At 46.4% G+C, this 24140-nt stretch overlaps 1 protein-coding gene and 1 non-coding gene across 3 annotated transcripts in view; one reads left to right on the top strand and one right to left on the bottom strand.

Annotated features, from left to right (window-relative positions):
* The window catches only part of MYH10 (myosin heavy chain 10), a 195963-nt gene that overhangs the window by 157625 nt on the left and 14198 nt on the right, over positions 1-24140 (bottom strand). For both annotated transcript variants that reach the window (XM_067021824.1, XM_067021825.1), the window contains exon 2: positions 15332-15478. In XM_067021824.1, coding sequence (XP_066877925.1) covers positions 15332-15478 — 147 coding nt within the window. The remainder of the gene's footprint in view (positions 1-15331; positions 15479-24140) is intronic.
* Positions 23581-23653, top strand: TRNAR-CCG (transfer RNA arginine (anticodon CCG)). Its single transcript has one exon. It is a non-coding gene; the product is annotated as a tRNA-Arg (tRNA).

The following is a 24140-nucleotide window of genomic DNA, read 5'->3' as shown; positions in this document are numbered from 1 at the left end:
AAAGTTCCAAACTTCTAGTCACACAGTTGGTTCCCCTGTCAACCAGCCCCCATCCTTAGGTGACTTAGGGGCTTTCCAAAAGTCACTCATTAATGTAACAAGACATCTTTTACGGCTCTCATCACTGAGGAAATTCCAAGGGTTTTAGGAGCTCTGGGTCAGGAACTGGGATGGAGACCAAATGTATACTTCATATTATAAATCACAATATCACAGCAGCCCTAGGAAACTAATACATCTTCTCATTTTTTCCCCGTTTTGTGAGCCAATGAATTCTCTGGTTGCTTAAGCAGAATGTTTTCTATTACTTACAGCTAAAGTCCTGAATAACACATATTACCTAGTCTATGCGCTAAGGATGCAAACTCAAATTAGACCCTGTTCTTATGGGTTTTTTTTAGGTTATTTTTGCAGCATTCAATCCCACTCCCCATATTTAATATAAAGTATATAATAGAGCGGGTTTTTTTGTTTTTTGGGATTGTTGTTGTTTCCTAAACCAAAAGTTGACTAGCCAATTCATTCACTTCATTCAGCAAATACTGTGCGCTCATCAACTACGGAAAGCACAGTTTAGTGATAAATCAAACTATCCCCAGCGTTGCATTTTTTCCTTCTTCCCACCCCATCCTTCTGGGCACCTCCACCCCAAACCACCAATCTGTTCTCAGTAACTATGAGTTTGGGAGTTTTGCTTGTTTTTAGATTCCACATGTAAGAGTGATCATACCATGTTTGCCTTTCTCTGTCTTATTTCACTTAGCACAATGCCCTCAACATCCATCCATGTTGTGTCAGATGGCAAGATTTCATTTTTCTTTTTAATGGCTGAATAATATTTCATTATACATATATACACCATAATTCTTTTTTATCCATTCACCCATTGAGTTGTTTACTTAGGTTGTTTCCATATCTTGGCTATTGTAAACAATGCTGCAAGTATCTGGGGGGTGCAGATATATTTTCGACTTAGTGTTTTCATTTTTTCTTGATAAATACCCAGAAGTGGAACTGCTGGATCATATAAGTAGTTCTATTTTTAATTTTTTGAGGAACCTCCATACTGTTTTCCACAGCGGCTGCACCAATTTACATTCCCACCAACGGTGCACAAGGGTTCCCTTTTTTCCACATCCTTGTCAATACTTATTATTTCTTGTCTTTTTGAAAATATCCACTTTGACAGGTGTGAGGTGATATCTCATTGTGGTTTTGATTTGTATTTCCTCGATGATTAATGATGTTGAGCATCTTTTCATGTACCTGTTGGCCATCTGCATGTCGTCTTTGGAAAAATGTCTATTCAGATTTTCTTCCCATTTTTTAATTGTTTGCTTTTTGGTTTTGGTATTGAGTTGTATGAGTTATTTACATATTTTGGATATTAGTTCCCTATCAGTATATGATTTACAAATATTTTCTCCCATTCAGTAGGTTTGCCTTTTCATTTTGTTGATTGTTTCCTTTGCTGTGCCGAAGCTTTTTAGTATGATGTAGTCCCACTTATTTATTTTTACTTTTATTGCCTTTGCTTTTGGTATCAGATTAAAAAAATAATTGTCAAGATCTATGTGCAAGAGATTACCACCTATGTTTTCTTCTAGGAGTTTTATGGTTTCAGGTCTTACATTCAAGTCTTTAATCCATTTTTGAGTTAATTTTTGTGTATGGTATAAGACAGTGGTGGAGTTTCACTCTTTTGCATGTGGCTGTCCAGTTTTCCCAGCACCATTTGTTGAAGGCACTATTCTTTCTCCACTGTATATTTTTAGCTCCTGTGTCATAAATTAACTGACCATATATGTTTGGGTTTATTTCTGAGCTCCCTATTCCGTTCCATTGATCTATGTATCTGTTTGTATGCCAATGCCATACTGTTTTAATTACTATCACTTTGAATGTGGTTTGAAATCAGGAAGCATGATGCCTCCAACTTTGTTCTACTTTCTCAAGATTGCTTTGGCTGTTTGGTTGTGTGTGTGTGTGTGTGTGTGTGTGTGTGTGTGTGTGTGTGGTTCCATATAGGATTATTTGCTCTTTTCTTTGAAAAATACCATTGGAATTTTTCTAGGGATTGCACTGAATTATGTTGAGGTACGTTCCCTCTTTACCCACCTTGTTGAGAGTTTTTATCATAAATGGACATTGAATTTTGTCAAATGCCTTTTCTGCATGTCCCTATCTTTGAGTCATCCATTCTGTGGCACTAAGCCCAGCATCACCTAACATCACTGTGGCCAAAACCAGTGAGAAGGACAAGAAGAAACCCAAAGCCATAACAGGAAGGCAATTTCTTACCCCTGATTAATGAAAGTAATTTATCTCAAGCACAGTTCAGACTCTGACCAAAAATGCTCATGGCAGCTTCCCTGGTGGTGCAGTGGTTAAGAATCCACCTGCTAATGCAGGGGACACGGGTTCAAGCCCTGGTCTGGGAAGATCCCACACGCCACGGAGCAAGTAAGCCCGTGCGCCACAACTACTGAAGCCCGTGTGCCACAACTACTGAAGCCCGTGCACCTAGAGCCCGTGCTCCTCAACAAGAGAAGCCACTGCAATTAGAAGCCCACGCACCACAACGAAGAGTAGTCCCCACTCACCACAACTAGAGAAGGCCCGCGCGTGTGGCAATGAAGACCCAACACAGCCAAAAATTAAAAAAAAAAAAAAAAAATGCTAATGGCTTCCCATCCCATACAAGATAAAGGCCAAACTCCTTAGCCAGGCATTCAGGGCGCCAGTCTGTATTTCCATTACCTCCCACTAAATTTGGCTCTTTCCTCTTCTCTACTTCCTTTGCCCCAGACATAGCAAATTACTGATTATTCCCCAAGGACATCATAGGCTTTCCGAAGTTGTTACATTCACTCATAGTGGCTGTCTACACGTAGTCCTTTCCTCCATTTCAAAGTCCTACCCATCTATATTGGTTTCCTGGGGCTGTCATAATAAATTACTACAAACTGGGTGGCTTAAACCAACAGAAATTTATTCTCTCACGCTTCTGGAGGCTATACGTCTGAAATCAGGGTGGCAGCAGGGCCATGCTCCCTCTGAAGGCTCTAGGGGAGGATGCTTCCTTGCCTCTTTTTAGCTTCTGGTACCTGCAATCATCATCAGCATTCCTTGGCTTGTAGCCCGTCACTCCAATCTCTGCCTCTGGTGTCACAGAGCATCCTCCCCGTCTCTGTCTGGGTCCACACTTCCCAAGAGGACACCAGTGACTGGATGGGGACCCAACCTAATTCAGTATGATCCCAAATCATAACTTGATCACACCTGCAAAGACCCAATTTCCAAATAAGGTCACGTTCACCGGTATGGGGCTTAGAACATGAATCAATCTTTTCAGGGAACATCACCCTTCAAAGCCCAGCTCAAGTGCCACTTCTTGCAGGAAGCCCTCATCATCTGCCTACGGCATGAATGCCTAGTACTCCCGAGCTCTGTGAAGCCTTATCACATCTGGCCCTGCGGTACAGACCCTTGTACACTTACTACCACTCGAGAACAACAGGACTAGGATTCAAGGTCTGTCTGTACCATCCAAAGACCTCAGGCAGTGCCTGTTTCACTAGTCAGAAAATAACCTATAAATGCCTGTCATTTTGAATTGAACTGATAAGGAGAAAAGCGATAAGAGACAGTAGCTGTAGGGCGCATGCTGGAATGGCTTTTTTCTTTTTTCTTTTTTCTTTTTTTTTGGAGCACAGGCTCCGGACACACAGGCTCAGCGGCCACGGCTCACGGGCCCAGCCGCTCCGCGGCACGTGGGATCTTCCCGGACCGGGGCACGAACCCGCGTCCCCTGCGTCGGCAGGCGGACTCTCAACCACTGCGCCACCAGGGAAGCCCTGGAATGGCTTTTAAGCCATTAAAAGAAAGAGAATAAAGGGCCCGTGAGCCATGGCCGCTGAGCCTGTGTGTCCGGAGTCTGTGCTCCGCAACGGGAGGGGCCACAGCAGTGAGAGGCCCGCGTACCGCAAAAAAAAAAAAAAAAAAGAGAGAGAATAAAGTTAAATCTGTCCTAATAAGAATTGAAAGGTGATCACAAATCTTGCTATTCCTCTTCTGTAGCTCCTCTGCCTCAGTGCCCCACTTGCAACAATCAGAGTTTTGGTCTCTTTAGTGCTCTAGATCAGAGGGCTTTGAAAGGCTCGGAGGGGCCGAGAAGAGTCTTTGAGACCCAAGAATGGCCCCTGTCCAGTGGCTGCAGTGGCCTCGAGGCTCAAGGACAGTGAAAAGTCCCCCTCCCTATGATCCCATGACAGCCTCCAGCCACAGACTCTGATTGCCCAATGTAAAAGCCCAAATCCAACACACACCAGGAAGGCCTCCTGTCTCCCGCTGGGATGGTCTGGGTCCCCATGGTGCTGCACGGAAAACTGGTGGCCAGTGACCAGCCCAGATAATACTGATCCCAATACTGAGAGGAAGCAGCCCAGCCGGCCCGGAGCCCGGCCTCGCTCCCTCCGTGGTCTCGGCACTTGACAGAAGCGGAGCTACTGCAGTCTGCTTGGAGACGCGAAGAACATTGCAGTGTCCTAGTCATCCTGAAATAGCCGACGAATGATCACCCAATACCCTGACGCCTGTCTTTCGGGAGACACTTTCAGAAATAGCTCAGTAAAACACAGCTTTATTTATTCCTCTTCATTAGAATGTTTCAATCAGACACCAAATCAGGCTTTGGGGCCTGGGTTCCAGCAACCTCTTTGTTAGGGCTCCTCTCTGGTGTTTTGGTAGTTCTTGCTGAATTGGGCAGCTGATGTAGGGGCTCTTCCTAAATCAGGGTCTGCAAGCAACTGGCCTCCTTAGCAGAAGTCCCCAAAAATTCAAGAGGAAAAGAAAGTACTAAGAACAGTCCTTATAGAGCACTTCCACGGCCTGATCAAGCACTATTTTAAGCAGTTTATATAGGTAGGTAGGTACTGCAGTAGACTGTATTATTGTCCCCAATATTCTCTGTCCTTCCTTATGGGAGAATTCTCTCTCCCCACCCTGTTGACATCACGCTCAGCCAAGAAAATGTAAACAGAGGCGACAGATGCCTTTTTTTGTGTGTGTGTGGTACGCGGGCCTCTCACTGTTGTGGCCTCTCCCGTTGCGGAGCACAGGCTCCGGACACGCAGGCTCAACGGCCATGGCTCACGGGCCCAGCCGCTCTGCTGCATGTGGGACCTTCCCGGACCGGGGCACGAACCCGCGTCCCCTGCATCGGCAGGCGGATTCGCAACCACTGCGCCACCAGGGAAGCCTGACAGATGCCATTTTTAAGAACAAGACTTGGCAATTCCCTGGCGGTCCACTGGTTAGGACTCTGTACTCTCACTGCCGAGGGCCTGCGTTCAATCCCTGGTCGGGGAACTAAGATCCCACAAGCCTCGCGGGTGAGGCTGAAAAAAAAAAAAGAAAAAAAAACGAGCCTTAAGAGCCAGTGCATGGATCCACCATCACCCACTCTTTTCCTGCTGCCCTAACACCAGCCATGTCTCAGAAAAGGGCTGCTCCTTCAGTATGGTCCCAGGGGGAAGAGCCAAAGCCAACCTGTGATAGACATGTGATATGAGCAAGAAATAAATCTTTGTTAGCGTAGGCCACTTTGTCTTTGGAGCTGTTTGTCATTACAGCACAACTCAGCCTAAGCTGACTATTAACCTCATCCCCCTTTCACAAATGAGGGAATCAAGGCACCCAGAGATTGTGCACTTTGCCCGAAAATGTCTCGTTGTTCCTTTCAACACTCCTTTAGCTGGCAAGATACCCACGTATGCTCTGTTGTTCTTCATTTCCCATGGGGGTAATTAAGAATAAACAGCATAGAGGGGTGGGATAGGGAGGGTGACACAAGAGGGAAGAGATATGGGAACATATGCATATGTATAACTGATTCACTTTGTTGTAAAGGAGAAACTAACACACTATTGTAAAACAGTTATACTCCAATAAAGATGTTAAAAAAAAAAAAAAAAATTGCACTGAACTACTTACAAAAAAATAAAATAAAATAAACAGCAGATCACTTGATCCCCAGCAGGTAGAAGAGACTAGGTCGATAGACACTAGAACATAACTGGTTATTGAGTGAGCTGGACTCATTGGTATGCAGAGCAGGAAACAACTTCGTTCCACACCATCGTCTTTCAGGAATTAAACGATTTTGTCATTAGAGATGTTAAAACTGAGATCAAAACTCCAATCTCTCCACCACTGGAAAGCTTCTCTCCCGCCCCACATTTGGAGATTTGCAACGGGGGAAGGGGGTCATGGGTGGCTGCCTCATTTTCCTCCTTCATCCTTGCCCCACTCAACTGACTGCCTCAGGCTCTTGCAGAATTAGGGTTGGGGACGGGACGGGGAGGATGAGAGACAGGGGGAGGCTTCCTGGGCTTCAGTGCCCTCTGGGTGTGGCAGGTGGTCCAGTGCTTAGGAATTCTCCAGAGTCATATCCCACGGCACCGGCGCCGCTTTCTGGCCCAGGTAATATACTGCCCTGCTAACCACTTAGGACCAGTTTCTGCATCCAACCTCTCCCTGCTGGGGGCGGAAGGCACACTCACATGGAACACGGCTTCACTGAGACAGAGCTGGCCTACAATAAAGTATACGCGCTTGAAGTGTACTGCCGATAAGTTCTGACTTCTGAAGAGGCCCACTGAACCAGAAATCAAGATAATGAACATTCCATGGTTCCCAAAAGTTTCCTTGAGGCCTTCAGTGATTCCTCCCTCCTGTCCCTCCCCTACCCCCAAGCACCACTCATCTGCTTTCTGGCACTGGAGGTGAATTTGCATTCTCTAGAACTTTATATAAATAGCATCATACAGTCTGTACTCTTTTTTTTTTTGGTTGGGCTGCTTTCACGCAGCATCATTCTTTTTAGCTTCATCACGGAGTTCCTTTGCCAGAGAACTGAAGCCTGGCCACTGTCCACAGGTACACGGGGCCCATGGGAAAGTCCGCTCACCCGTGTCCTGACACACAATGTGAGCGCAGCCCGTTCCCAGGAAGTTGCCCTGAGCTGCTCCACCTTTATTTTCCAGGTGTGGCAGGTTCCAGTGTGAGGCCACCCCCGGGGGGACACAGGCCGGGCACTTTGGCTTGGGAAAGGGAAGGGCACCCCCTCCTCACCTTTGTACCCCATGATTTGGGGGAAACCTTCCCTTTCCAGTCTCCTTGTGGACACTTCAGCTCCCAGTGGCTGAAGTGGCACAGCCTCCAGTGGCTGATGCTCTGAGGTCCGGATTAGTCTGGGGCATCACTTTACTGAGTTCTGCAAAGATGATCTGGAGCCTTTCCTGAGAATATGTGGGCACCCAACAAGCTATGTTCTCATCGCGGGCGCCTCAGCTGAAACACAGACGACAGGAAAAGTTGCATGTTAATACCAAGTGTATAATCACTTGGGATGTTAAAGGACACCCTTGCACAGAAATGTTCCTGTAAGGGTTCTGTACCCAGTTCCAACGTGGGTGTGTTTGCAGGGCGGGAGGGGCTCCCCACACCAACGAGCAGTTCTCCGACACCAGCTGGGCGTCCTCCGAATCTACTCAATTGTGACACTATCTGCATGGAGAACGCGTCCGAGTCCACAGGTTAAGGGCTCAGTCCCCCAAGACCTCCCCCTCCCTCACAACTTCAGACGCCAATCGAAAGCCCAGGTTACCAGCTCTGTGCTTCTGCTCGACCAGCTACAGATTGGAGGTTCCAATGACCTCCTCCTTGGGCTGGATTAGCTTGCTAGAGCAGCTCACAGAACAGCAACATTTTACTTATGGGATTACCAGTTTATTATAAAAGGTATGTGGATGAGAAATGTCACCTGCCATATCAGTAAACAAAGTATGTGGCAGGCGATCGAGCCACCAGCCCCTGCAGCCGCCCAGCTCTGCACCCTGAGGGGATTCAGGAAGGAGAAAAGCAGGATACTGACCCTAGATAGTTAAGGTGCATATCAAAGGAATGATCTCAAGGAGCCCAGACCCCTGCAACTTCCCATACGCAGAACGGCGCTAAATGCATTAACTTGATGTCTGCTTTTCGTTCGTTAACAGTAATCTTTTGATGTTCCAACTACTTGGGTTTTTGTTGCAAAAACTCCTATGTATCCTGGCTACCCCCTTACCTCTTCGGAGCAGCCCCTCACAGCTAACTCAGAGGCTGCCTCCCGGACTTAAGTCCTCAGAAAGTCCGCCGAATAAAACATAATCCTCGGCTTTAGGTTGTACGTTTTTTGTTTTTTTTTTTTCAGTTGACAGCTATAACTCAGGAACAGCCAGATGGAAGGAAGAGATCTAGAGGGCAAGGTGCGTGGGAAGTTGTGTGGGGAGCTTCCGCGCCCTCTCCAGGCACCACTCTCCCAGACCCTCCACCTGTTCACCAACCCAAAGCCTCTCGGTTTGGGTTTTTATGGAGGCTTCAGTACAGAAGCTTGATTGATTCGATCACCGGCCACTGGTGATGGATTCACCAGCCCCGCCCTTCCCCGGGGGTCAGGGGGGTGGGACTGAAAGTTCCAACCCTCTAATCACGTGGCTGGTTCTCCCAGCAACCAGCCCCAGCTCTAGGTATTTTCCAAGAGCCTCCATTAACATAACAAAAGACACAGGCAATGCTAAGGGTTTTAGGAGCTCTGTGCCAGAAATGGAATCAAAGACCAAATACATATTTCTTACTATGAATCACAACATCACAGACTCCAACCCTGATGCATCAAGTTGAATTCGTAACCCAAGTATCCCAGACGTCATCAGGTGATGTATTCATGCTGTCCCAGTCACAGTAGTCAGGGCCCTAGCCTCCTTGACCACACACTTTTACCAGGATCCTCTGCAAGTTTTCTAGAACTCCAGACGAAATACCACAAGACCTACACATCTGTCCTGACTCCACTTTCACCTCTATCAGCCCTGAGATCCTGGGTAACTCCCTTACTCCCGTCTCCCCAAGGACCCCCTCCCCCACTCCCCCCTCTAGAGCCTGACTCTTCCGGCAATGACAGCTCTCCCAGCCCATCTGGCTCACCTCAGCAAGGCACAGACCTTTTCCTCGAGTTCCCCTAGCAAGGCTGAGCCACTTATTTCATATGTAATGCCGGAAACTTGGAGGTAACAAGAAAGATAGCATGGAGGGTCTTCACAGAGGTTCCTTTCTTAGGGTTGCCAGATTTAGAAAAATATAGGCTGCCCAATTAACTTTCAATTTCAGATAAACAACAAGTAATTTTTTAGTGTCAGTATGTCTTGTGCAATATTAAGAACCATGCAATAGTCAAAACATACTTACGCTAAGATAGTATTTGTTGTTTATCTGAAATGCAAATTTAAGTGGGCGTCCAGCATTTTATCTGGCAACGCTGCCGCCTTCTGGTGTCTTTCAGTTGCCCTTGACGTGTTGTCCATCGCAGAATTCGACTTCCCTCTCGCCCTGGGAGTATCCTGAATAAACCCTTCCTTGCCAGGGTCTAGGCTTTTCCTTCCTCAAAGCTCAATGCACAAGGAGCAGTTTTCCCCTAGGAGAGTCTAAAGTTCCTCCCAAGTCCCTATTTTTTTAAAAAATAAATTTATTTTCTTCATTTATCTTTGGCTGCGCGGGGCCTTTGTTGCTGTGTGCGGGCTTTCTCTAGTTGCTGCGAGCGGGCCCTACTCTTCGCTGCGGGGCGTGGGCTTCTCATTGCGGTGGCTTCTCTTGTTGCGGAGCACAGACTCTAGGTGCACGGGCTTCAGTAGTTGTGGCGCATGGGCTCAGTAGTTGTGGCGCACGGGCCCAGTAGTTGTGGCGCACGGGCTCAGTTGCTCCGTGGCATGTGGGATCTTCCCAGACCAGGGCTCGGACTCGTGTCTCCTGCATTGGCAGGTGGATCCTTAACCGCTGCGCCACCAGGGAAGCCCCCAAGTCCCTATTTTGGACCCCAGGATGACTGATCAGGGGAACAACCATTCCTTGCAGGGGAAACCCCACCCACACCCAGAAGAATGTGGTCTTGCCTTCCTTTGCCCCCAAAACGGCATCAGAACAATACTCTGGAGTCAGCACATTTCCTAAGGTCTTAGGTTGCACGGTTGTTCTAGAATAACCTGGTCTGGGGGAATATCTGTGGGAGCATCCAGGTGGCCTCAGGCCATGCCCGTCTAGCTGCCTTTAGGGGACTCAGTCAGCCTGCAGTGAAGATAAGGCTCCAGGCAGCTTTCCTGGACCTGCTGATAACTGTTCCTAGTCTTGGACCAGACCCCATCACACATCTTTCCAGAAGAAACAATAATTTTAGAAACATCCGGGATGCAGCTCCGCCCACGGGAAGACACTCATTTACATGATCATACAGAGAAGCAAACCTCCCCATCCAGAACAGGGTAACACGGCTACTTTACCTTTACAGAATCAAAGGTCTATTAAAGGTTTTCCTCTAAATCAAGGCCCAAATCCCAGCCTCTACTTAAACAAGAGGACAGCTTGTGCATTTAAAGTGTTGGGTTTTCCTACACAGAACCACCAAACTTTCAAAAAATCTAGGAGTTTCGTCTTAGCTGAGACCTCACCCGGTCCTCCAGCCCTGTACACACCACCAGTGACTCATCCAATGGATAGATTTTAAATCTCTGAACATCTTGCTAGGTTTTTTTTTTGCTTCAAAACACAGTGATACTTCAATTATGCAGCTCTGCTGGCACCCAATTCTTCAAAAACAAATGAGTTTTCCAGATAACTGAAGCTTATCTTTACAAAAATCGATACTTTGTTGACTTTAGTCATTTTGATTAGAATCTGTCAAAAATGTCACAGCACAGTTCCATGTCTGCTTTTTTTAGGTTTCCGTCTCCTTTGTCCTCGAGCTACCAGATGGTTTAACACTGCTGCTAACACGTCTGTAGCGCTTCCCTCCCAGGTCTTGACTCGCTGTCGAGAAGGCTCTGCTAAAAAAAAGTGAATGGAATTTCCAGGTCTAAAGGCTTTTCTCACAAATAAAGCTCTTGTCTTTAGTGTGGGATTTTGTGAAGGTTATTCCAGAGGCTTGGAGGGTTTTGTTTTGCTTTGTGGCTTAATTTTAGATTTTCATCATTCTGAAAGGTTAAGATTTCTTCCCTTCTGGATCAGTGAGATGGATGTTATTATCATGAAATCTGCAAGTTCCTTTAGAAGGAGCTATAAAAGTTAGAGCCGTTGCTAAGCAAACCAGGCAAAGCTTGCTTAATGTATAAACCTGGCTATTATATTTAAAATTCAAGTAGCAGCCAGAGATTCCTAATGGGAGAGCGAAGTCTCTGTTTTTGACGAAGCAAGTGGAAAATTGCTCCTCTCTCGTGGGACAGGGGAGCTTCTGAGGTTCATCATTTGTAGCCTACAGACAAATTTCTGTGACTACTCTTTCTTTGGTGTTTCTAATGGTAGAAGAAAAGGAAAGTCACTCTTCCAACAGGAAAGTGAAGAGGAAATACAGGCAGCTCTCTTCCCTCCTAGCAGTTTGTTTGATTGGGGAGAAAGAGCGAAGGAAGGTCACAGCTGTGACACCGGCTCTAGAGACGGAGAGGACAGCTCGGAGTTAGAGACCTCGAAGCAAGAAGGTGAGGAAAGAGCTAAATATCCTTTTCCCCCACCAAAGGAAACAGGTTTAAAAAAGATTAAAATGTTGAGATTGAAGGACAAAGACATTTAATTGTCCGTAGCTGCACACCATCTCTTTTCCGGACCGGGGCCTGCCCCCGCCCCCACCCCCCATTCTCGTGCCAGATCACGTGGGAGGGAGACCAAGTTAGGTCAGAGAATCTGAGATTTCAAGAGACCGTCCAGTTCAGCACTCAAGGAACCGCTGCAGAATCTAAGGCCCACAGAGGTCCTCATCAGAGAGGAATGTGAGTTCAAACTCCTAACCCAGGATGTTTTCCCACTGCATCAGTCACGGCAGGAACATCCCTGGAAAATTCGGGAATTTTCTCTCACTTAAACAGTGCTCCCTCAGAGCTATAAAGAGCAATGTTTCAAAAGTGTGTTCCACAGAACACCAGTCCAAGAGATGCTCCGGCAATTCCACATCTGGGTACCTACCCCACAGAACGGAAAGCAAGGACTCGGACGGATATTTGCACACCCCTGTTCACAGCACCATCATTCACAACGGCCAAAAGGTGGAAATAACCCCAGTGTCCACAGACAGATGAGTGGAGAAACAAAATGCAGTCTGTACATACAACGGGGTAATATTCAACTTGAAAAGGACAGAGATTCTGACACCTGCTACGGCATGGAGGAATGCTATGTGAATATATTAAGTGAAATAAGCTAGTCACAAAAGGACAAATACTGTGTGATTGAACTTATATGGTGTATCTCTCTGTCTATCTATTTATTTATTTGGCTGCATTGGTCTTTGTTGTGGTACACGGGCTTCTCATTACAGTGGCTTCTCTTGTTGCGGAGCACGGGCTCTAGGCGCGTGGGCTTCAGTAGTTGAGGCTCACGGGCTCAGTTGCTCGTCGGCATGTGGGATCCTCCTGGTCCAGGGATCAAACCCTCGTCCCCTGCATTGGCAGGCGGATTCTTAACCACTGCACCACCAGGCAAGTCCCTATATGGTGTATCTAGAGTAGTCCTATTCATGGAAACAAAACGTAGGGTGGTAGTTGCCAGGGGCTAGGGGGAGAGGGAATAGGGAGTTACTCTTTAATAGGTACAGAGTTTCCATTTGAAAACAGATGGAAAGGTTCTAGAGATGGATGGTAGGGATAAGTCTGTGGTATGTATATTTCACCACACACACACATACAAAAGAGATACTCCACTAATTAGTGGTATCACCAAACAAACCAGTCCAAGATCTGAATTCTACCCCTTCCAGCCCCCCTCACACACAGCCTCAGCCCTGGCAAGTCAGTGCACATTCAATAAAAGACTCCGAGAAGTCCTAAATCAAAGACGGTTTAATTCGATTTAATCAAGCACTTCCTTCACTGAATACAGACCCTTTTTATTTTCACGGAGCGCTATTAATAGCCCACATCCTTGGTGCACACTCGGGAAATGCTGATAAAGAGCTTCCTCTGCTCAAAGCACTTCTTCCGTTGATGCCTCACTGGATGCTGCCGGCAGCCTAAAGACAGGCCCCGACAGTTAGACCTCAGTAATATTTATTGACTGTTTGACAATCAATGAGCTTATTAATCGTCCCCATTCTACTGATGAAGAAACTGGGGCTCTGAAAAGTCAAGCCGTGGGTTCAAGGCCTCGCAAAGCTACTCTGCCAAGACCAGTGGTAGAGTGGGGCCAGACCCCCCCGCCCCAAGTCCCTAAACTCTGGTCTGGAACGTGTCCCCCAACCCGTGTGCTGATCTCCTGCTGCCTCTCCTGGGTGCCAGCGTGTGGGCAAGTTCATGGAAGAAATTCAGAGCTCCAGGGCTGCTGGATGGCAGGTGGGGACACCAAGGGGGACCGAAGGACTCAGGAACTCAGTTCCTGACATCTCAGAGTCCTGAATGCCAGGGCTCCCAGCTTCCATCCCCTTTCTCTCTTCGTTTCTCCCAAACAGAGCTGGGGGTGGTTAGAGATGTGCCATTTCCCTACAGCAATTCCTGCTCTTTCCTGGTGTAAGACTCATCTGGGGTACCATTAAAATACAGCTTCAAGTGAAGTAAGTCAGAGAAAGACAAATGCTGCATGATCTCACTCATGTGTGGAATCAAACAAAACAAAACAAACCCCAAAAAAGAGATCAGATCTGAGGTTTGCCAGAGGAAGGGAGTGGGGGTGGGGGAATTGGGTGAAGGTACAAACTTCCAGTTATAAGACACATAAGTCTCTGGGACTGCCCTGGCGGTCCAGTGGTTAAGAATCCGTGATCCCAGTGCAGGGGGTGCGGGTTCGATCCCTGGTTGGGGAACTAAGATCCCGCATGCCACATGGCACAGCCGAAAAAAAAAAAAAGAACCCCCTCCTCAAGAAAAAGACATATAAGTCCTGGGGATGTAATGTACAACATTATGACTATAGTAAAAAAAAAAAAAAAGAAAAAGACTGTATTGGTATATTCGAAAGTTGCTAAAAGAGTCGATCCTAAAAGTTTTCAGCAAAAGGAAAAAAAAAATTTTGTAATTATATAAGGTGATGGATGGTAACTAAACTTATTTGGGTAATCATTTCACAGTATATATGTATGTCAAGTCATTATGCTGTACACCTTGAACTTACACAGTGTTGTATGTTAATTACATCTCAGTAAGACTATAGAAAAAGTGCTTCAGAATCCTCATCTATTTAAAAAAACAAGTAAATATAAAATAAAATAAAATACAGGTTCTCAGGCCCCTTCCCCCGGAGATTCTAACTCAGTGGGTCTGGGGCAGAACTTGGGAATGTTTGAATATCCTTGACCTTCGCGCTAAAAGGGACCTTAACCGAACACCCGCGGGTTTAGTTCCCTGTTCCAGATACCGCAGATGAGACTCAACAGAGCTGAAGTGATCTTCCAGGTTCACACGGTTACGTTTTCTCACCGTTTAAAAACAGACACAAAACCAAATACTTCTTTCTTCCGGGAAAGATGCAGGTCGGTCAGTTTTCAAATAAAAATGGACCATCCCTGCAAACCTTAAAGTCCATCCCTCCCTGCCCTGTGGAGACCAGCCTTCTCCTGTTCTTTTGGGCAGGTCTAAGCCCCCCCAGAAAATGTCCCCGCCGCCAGCTCCCTGCTACAGACCCAGCTCTGACTGCAGCCTCGACTCAAGCTGCTTTCTGAGCAGTGATGGAGTCTGGCTCTGCTTCCCCAACCCCACTTCCTTGTGAGCACACAACTATCTCAGGCTTTAACTATTATGCTGCAAGAGGGAGCTGGCAGCCTCCGGGCTCTCCCTCCCCCGGAACCGCCATTTCCCACCACCCCCATCCCCTCCCCCTCCCCCCCTCCCCACCGCAGCTGCAGAACCTGCCGCCCCAGCCCGTCGCGGGAGATGGCTGGGCCGCGACGAGGCCGGGCACACACAGCATTCTGGCATCCCTGGCAGGGCCTGGTCGCAGCAGATGGAAAAATCTGAGGACACTCCATTCCCCAAATTCCTTTTCTGAGAGCTCTACCCCATCCCAGCCTCCGCAAGTTAAAGTCTTTTCAAAACGAGTTAAACCCCAGCAACCCCCCACCCACACATACACCAGTTTTCTTACTTCAGGTCCCAGGAGCGTGAGGAGGTAAGAGATGGCTAGATCACCAGGGATGTTGTGTCTCCGGGGTAGTGGGGGAGGGATGTCTGCCTGGCTTCGCTGGTGAGGTCCCCGCTCGCCATCAGGGGGGCCCAGGGGCGTAGCTTCTCTGTGTGCGGGTGGGGGGGGCGGGGGGGTGTCTTACCCGCCACGGCCTCGCCCCACGAGGGCCTCAATGTCGCATGTGGTCCTGGAGTCCTTGCCGGCCAGCGGAGTCACAGACCCGGCTCCAAACCCTGGCTTCCCGGCTGCGGGATGGGAACGCTGAACCCCTCTGGAGCTGTTTCCGCATCTGTAAAATGGGGATGATAGTATCTACTTCACCAGGTTGTGGTGAGAGGCTGGGGGCCAGGTGGCTGGCACAGAGCTGAATGCTCAGTGAATGGCAGTGCTGACCATTGCCTGAGCTCTCCTCTCCCCGGCTCCCCTTTGCCCCAGGGGATACCACCAACTATACCAACATGGGGCCTGGACTGCCACCATCACAGAGCAGACAACGGCCATCCAGAAATAAGTGACCCAATTAAATAAAAATGTACTCCACGCACAAACAAAAGTAATAATAATAATGACTGCGAGGGGGAGGGGTTTTAATTGGTGGGCGGGGTTTCATGTAAAATAAACACGGGGGATATAAGAATACCTGAAACTTGACTCAAGAATGTGTAATTTGATCTGCTTTGCTAAATTGCTTTCCAAAAAGGTTGCATCAATCGACACCTCCTCACACGATGCAGGAAAATGCCTACTTCCCTGCCCCCTCCTGAACAATGTCTATAGCAACATTTTTTTAATAGATCTTTATTGGTGTATAATTGCTTCACAATACCATGTTCGTTTCTGTTGCACAACAAAGCGAATCAGCCATATGCATACACGTGTCCCCATATCCCCTCCCTCTTGAGCCTCCCTCCCGCCCTCCCTATGCCACCCCTCTAGGTCATGGCAAATCACTGAGCCCATCTCCCTGTGCTATGCGGCTGCTTCCCACCAGCCAACTCTTTTACATCTGGTAGTGCATATATGTCGATGCTACTCTCGCTTCACCCCAGCTTCGCCCTCCCACCCAATGTCATGAAGTCCATTCTCTATGCCTACATCTTTATTCCTGCCCTGCAACTAGGGTCATCAGTACCATTTTTTTTTTTTTAGATTCCACATATATGCGTTAGCATATGATTTTTTGTGTCTTTCTGACTTACTTCACTCTGCATGACAGACTCTAGGTCCATCCGCCTCACTACAAATAACTCAATTGCGTTTCTTTTTATGGTTAATATTCCATTGTATATATGTGCCACGTCTTTATCCATTCATCTGTTGATAGACATTTAGGTTGCTTCCATGTCCTGGCTATTGCAAATAGTGCTGCAGTGAACACTGTGGTGCATGTCTTTTTTTGAATTATGGTTTTCTCAGGGTATATATATCCAGTACTGGGATTGCTGGGTCATACGATAGTTCTATTTTTACTTTTTTAAGGAACTTCCATACTGTTTTCCATAGTGGTTGTATCAATTTACATTCCCACCAACAGTGCAGGAGGGTTCCCTTTTCACCACACCCCTTCCAGCACTTACTGTTTCTAGCTTTTTTGATAATGGCCATTCTGACCGGCGTGAGGTGATACCTCACTGTAGTTTTGATTTGCATTTCTCTAATGATTAGTGATGTTGAGCAGCTTTTCATGTGCCCCTATATGTGCCGTCTGTATGTCTTCCTTGGTGAAATGTCTATTTAGGTCTTCCGCCCTTTTTTTTTTTCCGTCCATTTTTTAACTGGATTGTTTTTTTGATATTGAGCTGCATGAGGTGTTTGTATATTTCGGGGATTAATCCTTTGTCTGTTGTTTCATTTGCAAATATCTCCTCCCGTTCTGAGGGTTGTCCTTTTGTCTTGTTTATGGTATCCTTTTCTGTGCAGAAGCTTTTAAGTTTAATTAAGTCCCATTTGTTTATTTTTGTTTTTATTTCTGTTACTCTAGGAGATAGGTCAAAACAGATCTTGCTGTGGTTTATGTCAAAGAGTATTTTTCCTATGTTTTCCTCTAAAAGTTTTCTAAAGCAACATTTTTTAAGGCATTGTCAGATTGATGAATTTTCTCATAGTTGGCCTGATTGGTGAATCTGTGATTATAGGTGAGGTTGAAGGGTTTTTTTCATATTTATTGGACATTTGTATTTCTTCTTTTGTGATTTTCCTATTCGTGTCCTTTCTTTTTCCTATATTTATACATTTAGTCCCTCTAGAACAGTGCTGTTCAATTTGGTAGCCACCAGCCACAAATGGCTATTTACATTTCAATCAATTAAAATAAAAAATTCAGCTTCTCAACGCACTAGCCCCGCTTCAAGTGCTCGATAACCGCATGCGGCCAGTGGCTACCATAATGAATAGCACAGATACAGAATATTTCCAACATCAAAGAAAACTCTGTTGGACAGCACTGATCTAGAATTTATTTTGTGAAGGATGGGGAAGGGTAGGGAACCAACTTTTTTTTCAAAATAGTTCAGGTGGTTGTTCCAAAAACATCTTTTGGATAATCCACCGTTTTGATCCTGATTTGAGATATCACATTTAAAATATTTATAAGTCTAGGGGCTTCCCTGGCGGCCCAGTGGTTAAGACTGTGTTCTTCCAGTGCAGGGGGTGCGGGTTCGATCCCTGGTCGGGGAACTAAGATCCCACATGCCGCATGGCATGGCCAAAAAAATAAAACTAAAAAATAAATAAATGGAATAAAATATTTTATAAGACTTGTAATATATACCTGGATCCATTTCCGTATTTCCTACTATATTCCTTATCTTTCTAATCCCCACCAGGACCACACAGTTCCGACCATCCATTGTGATCTAATATTTTAATATTTAGTAGAGTAATATTTTTTTCTTTCTTCACTATTCTTCTTAAAAAAAAAATCCTGGGGGCTTCCCTGGTGGCACAGTGGTTGAGAATCCGCCTGCCGATGCAGGGGACGCGGGTTCGTGCCCCGGTCCGGGAAGATCCCACGTGCCGCGGAGCGGCTGGGCCCGTGAGCCGTGGCCGCTGCGCCTGCGCGTCCGGAGCCTGTGCTCCGCAACGGGAGAGGCCCCAACAGTGAGAGGCCCGCGTACTGCCAATAAATAAATAAATAAATAAATAAAAATTAAAAATCCTGGCAATTCTCACACTTATTTTTTCCAGAAAAACTTTAAGGTCATTTTGTAGTTTGGAGTTGGACTTACATCTGTAAAATAACTCAACTCATGAAAGGCCTTTATCTGGCCCCCTGTTTTTTAAACTTCCTTGACTTCCCGTCAAACTCTGCATCACCACTGGACTCAGCTGCTTGTCCTTCCACGGTGTCCCTGTGCCCTGTGTCCTCCTCCTGGAACTCTCTCCTATGGTCCACTTGGGCCTTTGGCTTTTTCTCTCAGCTCACAGATCCCTGATGTCCCCGGGCAGATGTGGGTACTTCTTTTCCTGCTGTACTTTGTACACTCCTACCTTGGAACAATTAACTTATGATTTTGCATTTGTTTACAAGTCTGTCTTCTCACCACGAAAGACAATTTGAGGACAAGGACTGACCTTCCAAGATCCCACATGCCGCGGAGCGGCTGGACCCGTGAGCCGCGGCCGCTGCGCCTGCGCGTCCGGAGCCTGTGCTCCGCAACGGAAGACGGGAGAGGCCACAACAGTGAGAGAACCGCGTGCCGCAAAAAAAAAAAAAAAAAAAAAAAAAAAAAAAAAAGAGCATGACTCCGGCAATGCTGGCAAAGTTGGCCATGGCATGCCGTGAACGGCTTTGAACACGGATATGGGTGGGCTTGGAGCTAGCTTGGGCTGAGACAGAGCTGTACTGTGTTCATTTAATCTGGCAGTGCTGCGATAACTGCATTGGAGCCGGGAAGCAACAGAAAGCCAGGAGACTAGTTAAGAGGCCATTATAAAGTTCAAGGCAGACGGAGTAAAGGCCTAAATAAGGGTGGTGACTGGGGCTTGGAAAGGAAGGGACATTGCTGCAGGATGACGCAGGGTTAGAATTGTCAGGAGGCTGCGGGCAGACAGAGCTAAAGCTAAGAGGATCTTTCTGCAATTTAGTCTCATTGAATTTTCCATACGCTTACGTGTTTTGTCATTCACAAATATTACAATGAGATTTTACTGTAAAATCTAAATGAATTTTTATAATGTCACCGATGATTGTTCTAGAGCTAGCTGAGTTGCCTCAATCAAGGCCCTTAATCTCTCTGTAACTGTTTCCTTGCCTGTAAAATTGGTATTGTCACGGTACCTCCCCGAGAAGGTTGTGGTGAGGATGATGTGAGTTCATAGTTGGGATGCACTTAGGGCAACACCTGGCACATAGTAGGTGCTTTAATAACTGTTGGCTATTTTTAAAATTAGTATTCAGGGACTTCCCTGGTGGTCCAGTGGGTAAGGCTGCGCGCTCCCAACGCAGGGGGCCCGGGTTCGACCCCTGGTCGGGGAACTAGATCCCGCAAGCATGCTGCAACTAAGAGTTCACGTGCTGTAACTAAAGAATCCCGTGTGCTGCAACTAAGACCCAGCGCAGCCAAAATAAATAAATAAATAAAAATAATTTGTTTGATTTTTAAAAAATTAGTATTCATACATTTCCATGCAGAGAAGAACCCATTTATCCCTGCCCCTAAGGTAGGTCCCTACTTGTGACAAAAGTGACCAGTCATCCAGTGACTCGTGGAGCTGTACGTGGGGAACTCATCAAAGGCTTTTTGAAAGATAAAGTCCATTACAGGTATGTACTCGGGAAAGAAACTGTCCTGCCCCTATTAAGTCAGGTTTGTTCAAGGCTATCATTACCTCTCTCTGTTCCTTGGTGTAACTGGGAACAACTGGTCTCTCTGTTTCCTTTGAGAGGCAATGCACATGCAGTTAGGCAAAGAGTTCTTGGGGTGTGTAGGGTGTGACTGGAGAGGAAGGGCCATATAGATGGAGAGTAAGGGGAGGCCACCCCAAGCGAGACCCACTCACGTCTCAGGAGCAGGGCAGGATGCTATTTTTCCACATGGTTCCCATCTTCCACAGAAAGAATATGAGGTAAGAGGGAGGAATTAGAGTTTGAAGCTATCTTGTTCTTCTTATCCACAGAGAAGGAGGCAGGAGGAGCTGTGACTCCTCATTAGCCAGAATCAGCTATTGCCAGCAGATTTTAAAACCATGAGAGTTCAGGGAATTCCCTGGTTGTCCAGTGGTTAGGACTCTGCGCTTTCACTGCTGAGGGCACGGGTTTAATCCCTGGCCAGGAACTTAAGATCCTGCAAGCCGCACGGCCAAGGCAAAAAAAAAAAAAAAAAAAAAAAAATCATGAGGCTTCAGGTCAAAGGCATTTCATCCTGGACAATGCTTAGTGGACTCGACTTCTATGGACCAAGTGCAGCTATTGGCTGTGTTGGCTTCATTTCACAGTTTTACCATTCATCCTGCCATCTTGCCCATAAAGAAAGTGAGATGTGTGTTTTTTTGTTTTGTTTTGTTTGTGGCTGTGTTTAGTCTTTGTTGCTGTGCACGGGCTTTCTCTAGTTGCAGCGAGAGGGGGGCCACTCTTTGTTGCGGTGCGCGGGCTTCTCATTGTGGTGGCTCCTCTTGTTGCAGAGCACGGGCTCTAGGCTCGCAGGCTTCAGTAGTTGTGGCACGTGGGCTCAGTAGTTGTGGCTGGCAGGCTCTAGAGCACAGGCTCAGTAGTTGTGGTGCAGGGGCTTAGCAGCTCTGTGGCACGTGGGATCTGCCCGGACCAAGGCTCGAACCCATGTCCCCTGCACTGGCAGGCTGATTCTTAACCACTGCGCCACCAGGGAAGTCCGAGATGTGTGTTTATTATAGCTCTTATATCTTGAGAGAAAAAAGTGGGCTATCCCAGGATGTCTGTTACAGATTTTACCATCTTGTTCATCACAAAAGTGAATGTACCATAGTGTTTATTATTTTTTCTTTCCTCTTTCCCAGAGAGAGGGTGAGGGTTGACAATGCTTTTCTCAAAGCTTCTATGGGTCCTCCTTGTGACTGGGGGTTAAAATGGCAATGCCTAAAGCCTAGTCTGTTGAGCTAGCCTGGAACTCTCTCTCTCCATCCATCCGCCCTTGCCTTCGGCCTTGTCTGTGTCAGACCTCCAGGAGGGATTCTGAGGTCTTTGATGAGCATCGCCATGTTTGTGAAGGGTCACGCTAACAGTTAATGCCTTTGTGCTGGAACAAGGTCTCCACTGTGTCTCTCTGGGTGAAAACAAAAATCTCTGAGACACAGAGCTGACTTCCAGAAAAGACTCCCGTGCTAAGTCAGCCAACAGACTCCAGCGTTAATCAGAACCAGATGTGAGTTCTTTCACTGAAATATATGGCAGGTCACAGATTTATTTTTTGAGAGCACCTATAATAACAGTTAAAATCATAAAATGTGTTTTCCCTAGATATTTTTTTCCTAGTCAATCGAGCAATCTAGTCTGAAGTTGGGGCTAACGTATGCCAAAATCAACATATTTGCTTTGTTAGAAATCTGCAAAATGAGTCTGTCTGCGGAGGTGTGCTCTGGTCAGGCCAGGGAGAACTGGCAGCATACCGTTTCTGAAAATATCCTGTGAACGCAGGAATGATAAGCAGACTCCATGGGTTTGTGGCTGAGAAGTGGAGAGAGCAAAGCCTGGCTGAGAGGCATAGAGTGAACGGTATTAAGCATAATTCACGTAATGTGGCAGATCCTTCCTGTGTTTGAAAAACAGAGTCTACAAAGAGTTCAACGGCTGCCAACCACTCTCTCCATCCCAGCAACGCTGCCACAGTTCAAATGCTGGGCTCAAGGCCACCTCTAGGAAGAACGACTAGCAAATTCCCAGGGACGTTCTTTCATCTAAACTCTCTCACCAAGACACATTATGTTTTTGGAGACGTGGTCAGGCCTTCCTAGGAGCCAATCCTCTGCCTCTGAATGGCTTCCGCAGCCAGGTGCTGTCAACTGTCCCCACTTGGGTCCCAACTCCACGGAAAGTGGCCTGGCTTCCAACTCGGAACGCCAGCGAGCCGGGGCCTCTTGCCCTGGGGTCATCCCCTGGCCCTGGGGCTTGTTTCGTTACTTGCTCGTAGCCATTTCCGCTCCAACACATCCCCTGCGTCCCAGCACAAGACTCCCAAGGCCCTCTGGTCATAGTTTCTTTCTTGTGTTTTGTTGTTTTTGTATCCACTAGTGTCTTAGCCGCCTAGTTTCCATTCTCCCTGCTTTTGGTAACAGCCACCCATTTCCATGTGGAGGAATCTCTCTCCCCGCTCAGTCCTGAGTTCCCCTGGGGTTGATAACACCCCCTCTGTCCCCACCGCCCCCCCCCCGCACCTTGGGTGGTACATGCCCTAAGCTTGGCCAAAGGATAATGGTGAATTCAGTGAAGTCTCATGATCAGTGAAGGTATTGGACTTCAGGTTCTTTCTTTTTGAAAATTAGTTTTTAAAATAGTTAATCCATTCACATGGTTCCAAAAAAAAGTAAAGAAGGGAAATAGTAATAAAATAGGAAATTATGAGTCTCTAATTAAAAAGTGAGTAAATTCAAAATTTGAGACAGCACAGGGTATTTACATAGTCTCAAAGTACAAAATCCTCACTCGTTACAAAGGGGAAAAGGGTAACTTTACAGTGGAGAATCCTGGCAGACACCATCTTAAAAAAGTGATCAAAGTTAACGTCATCAGTAAGGGGACACATCGAAATCATATGCCACCGGATAGACAGCCATGAGAAGATTATACATCACTTCTGTGATAGTCCTGCCCAAGATTCATAACCTGAATTTAATCAAAGACACGTCAGACAGCGGGGAGGGAGGTCCAAGAGGGAGGGGTCGTGCGTATGCCTATGGCTGATTCGCTTCGCCGTGCTGCAGAAACTGACACAGCACTGTAAAGCGACTGTACTCCAGTAAAAAAAAGAAAAAAGGAAACATCAGTCAAACCTAAATTGAAAGACATTCTGTAAGATTACAGGCCTGCATCATTAAAAAGTCTACAAACAATAAATGCTCGAGAGGGTGTGGAGAAAAGGGAACCCTCCTCCACTGTTGGTGGGAATGTGAATTGGTGCAGCCACTATGGAGAATATATGAAGGTTCCTTAAAAAACTAAAAATAGAGCTACCACATGATTCAGCGGTCCCACTCCTGGGCATCTATCTGGAGAAAACTCTAATTCAAAAAGATACCTGCACTCCAATGTTCATGGCAGCACTATTCACAATAAAGCCAAGACACGTAGACAACCTAAATGTTCATCGACAAATGAACGGATAAAGAAGATGTGGCATATGTGTGTATATATATATGTACATAGGTACACGCACATACACACAATGGAACTACTCAGCCCTAAAAAAGAATGAAGGGACCTCCCTGGTGGCGCAGTGGATAAGACTCTGCACTCCGAATGCAGGGGGCCCAGGTTCGACTCCTGGTCAGGGAACTAGATCCCACGTGCCGCAACTAAGAGTTCACATGCCAAACTAAGGAGCCTGCCTGCTGCAACTAACACCCAATGCAACCAAATAAACAACTAAATATTTTTTTAAAAAGAATGAAATAATGCCATTTGTAGCAACATAGATGGACCCAGAGATGATCATACTAAGTGAAGTAAGTCAGAGAAAGACAAACATCATATGATATCACTTATACGTGGAATCTAAAATATGACACAAATAACCCTATTTACAAAACAGAACCATATTCTCAGACATAGGAAACAAAATTATGGTTACCAAAGGGGAAGGAGGGGGTGGAGGGATAAATTAAGAGTTTGGGATTAGCAAATGCAAACTACTATATAAAAAATAAACGACAAGATCCAAGTGTATCCAAGTGTATATAGCACAGGGAACTATATTCAATATCTTGTAATAACCTACAATGGAAAAGAATATGAAAAAGGACATATCTATCTATCTATCTAT

This window comes from Kogia breviceps, chromosome 19 (assembly GCF_026419965.1).
Source record: "Kogia breviceps isolate mKogBre1 chromosome 19, mKogBre1 haplotype 1, whole genome shotgun sequence".
Lineage (NCBI taxonomy): Eukaryota > Metazoa > Chordata > Mammalia > Artiodactyla > Physeteridae > Kogia > Kogia breviceps.
Note: the sequence above shows the minus strand (reverse complement) of the source record. Positions and strands in the feature narration are given on the sequence as shown.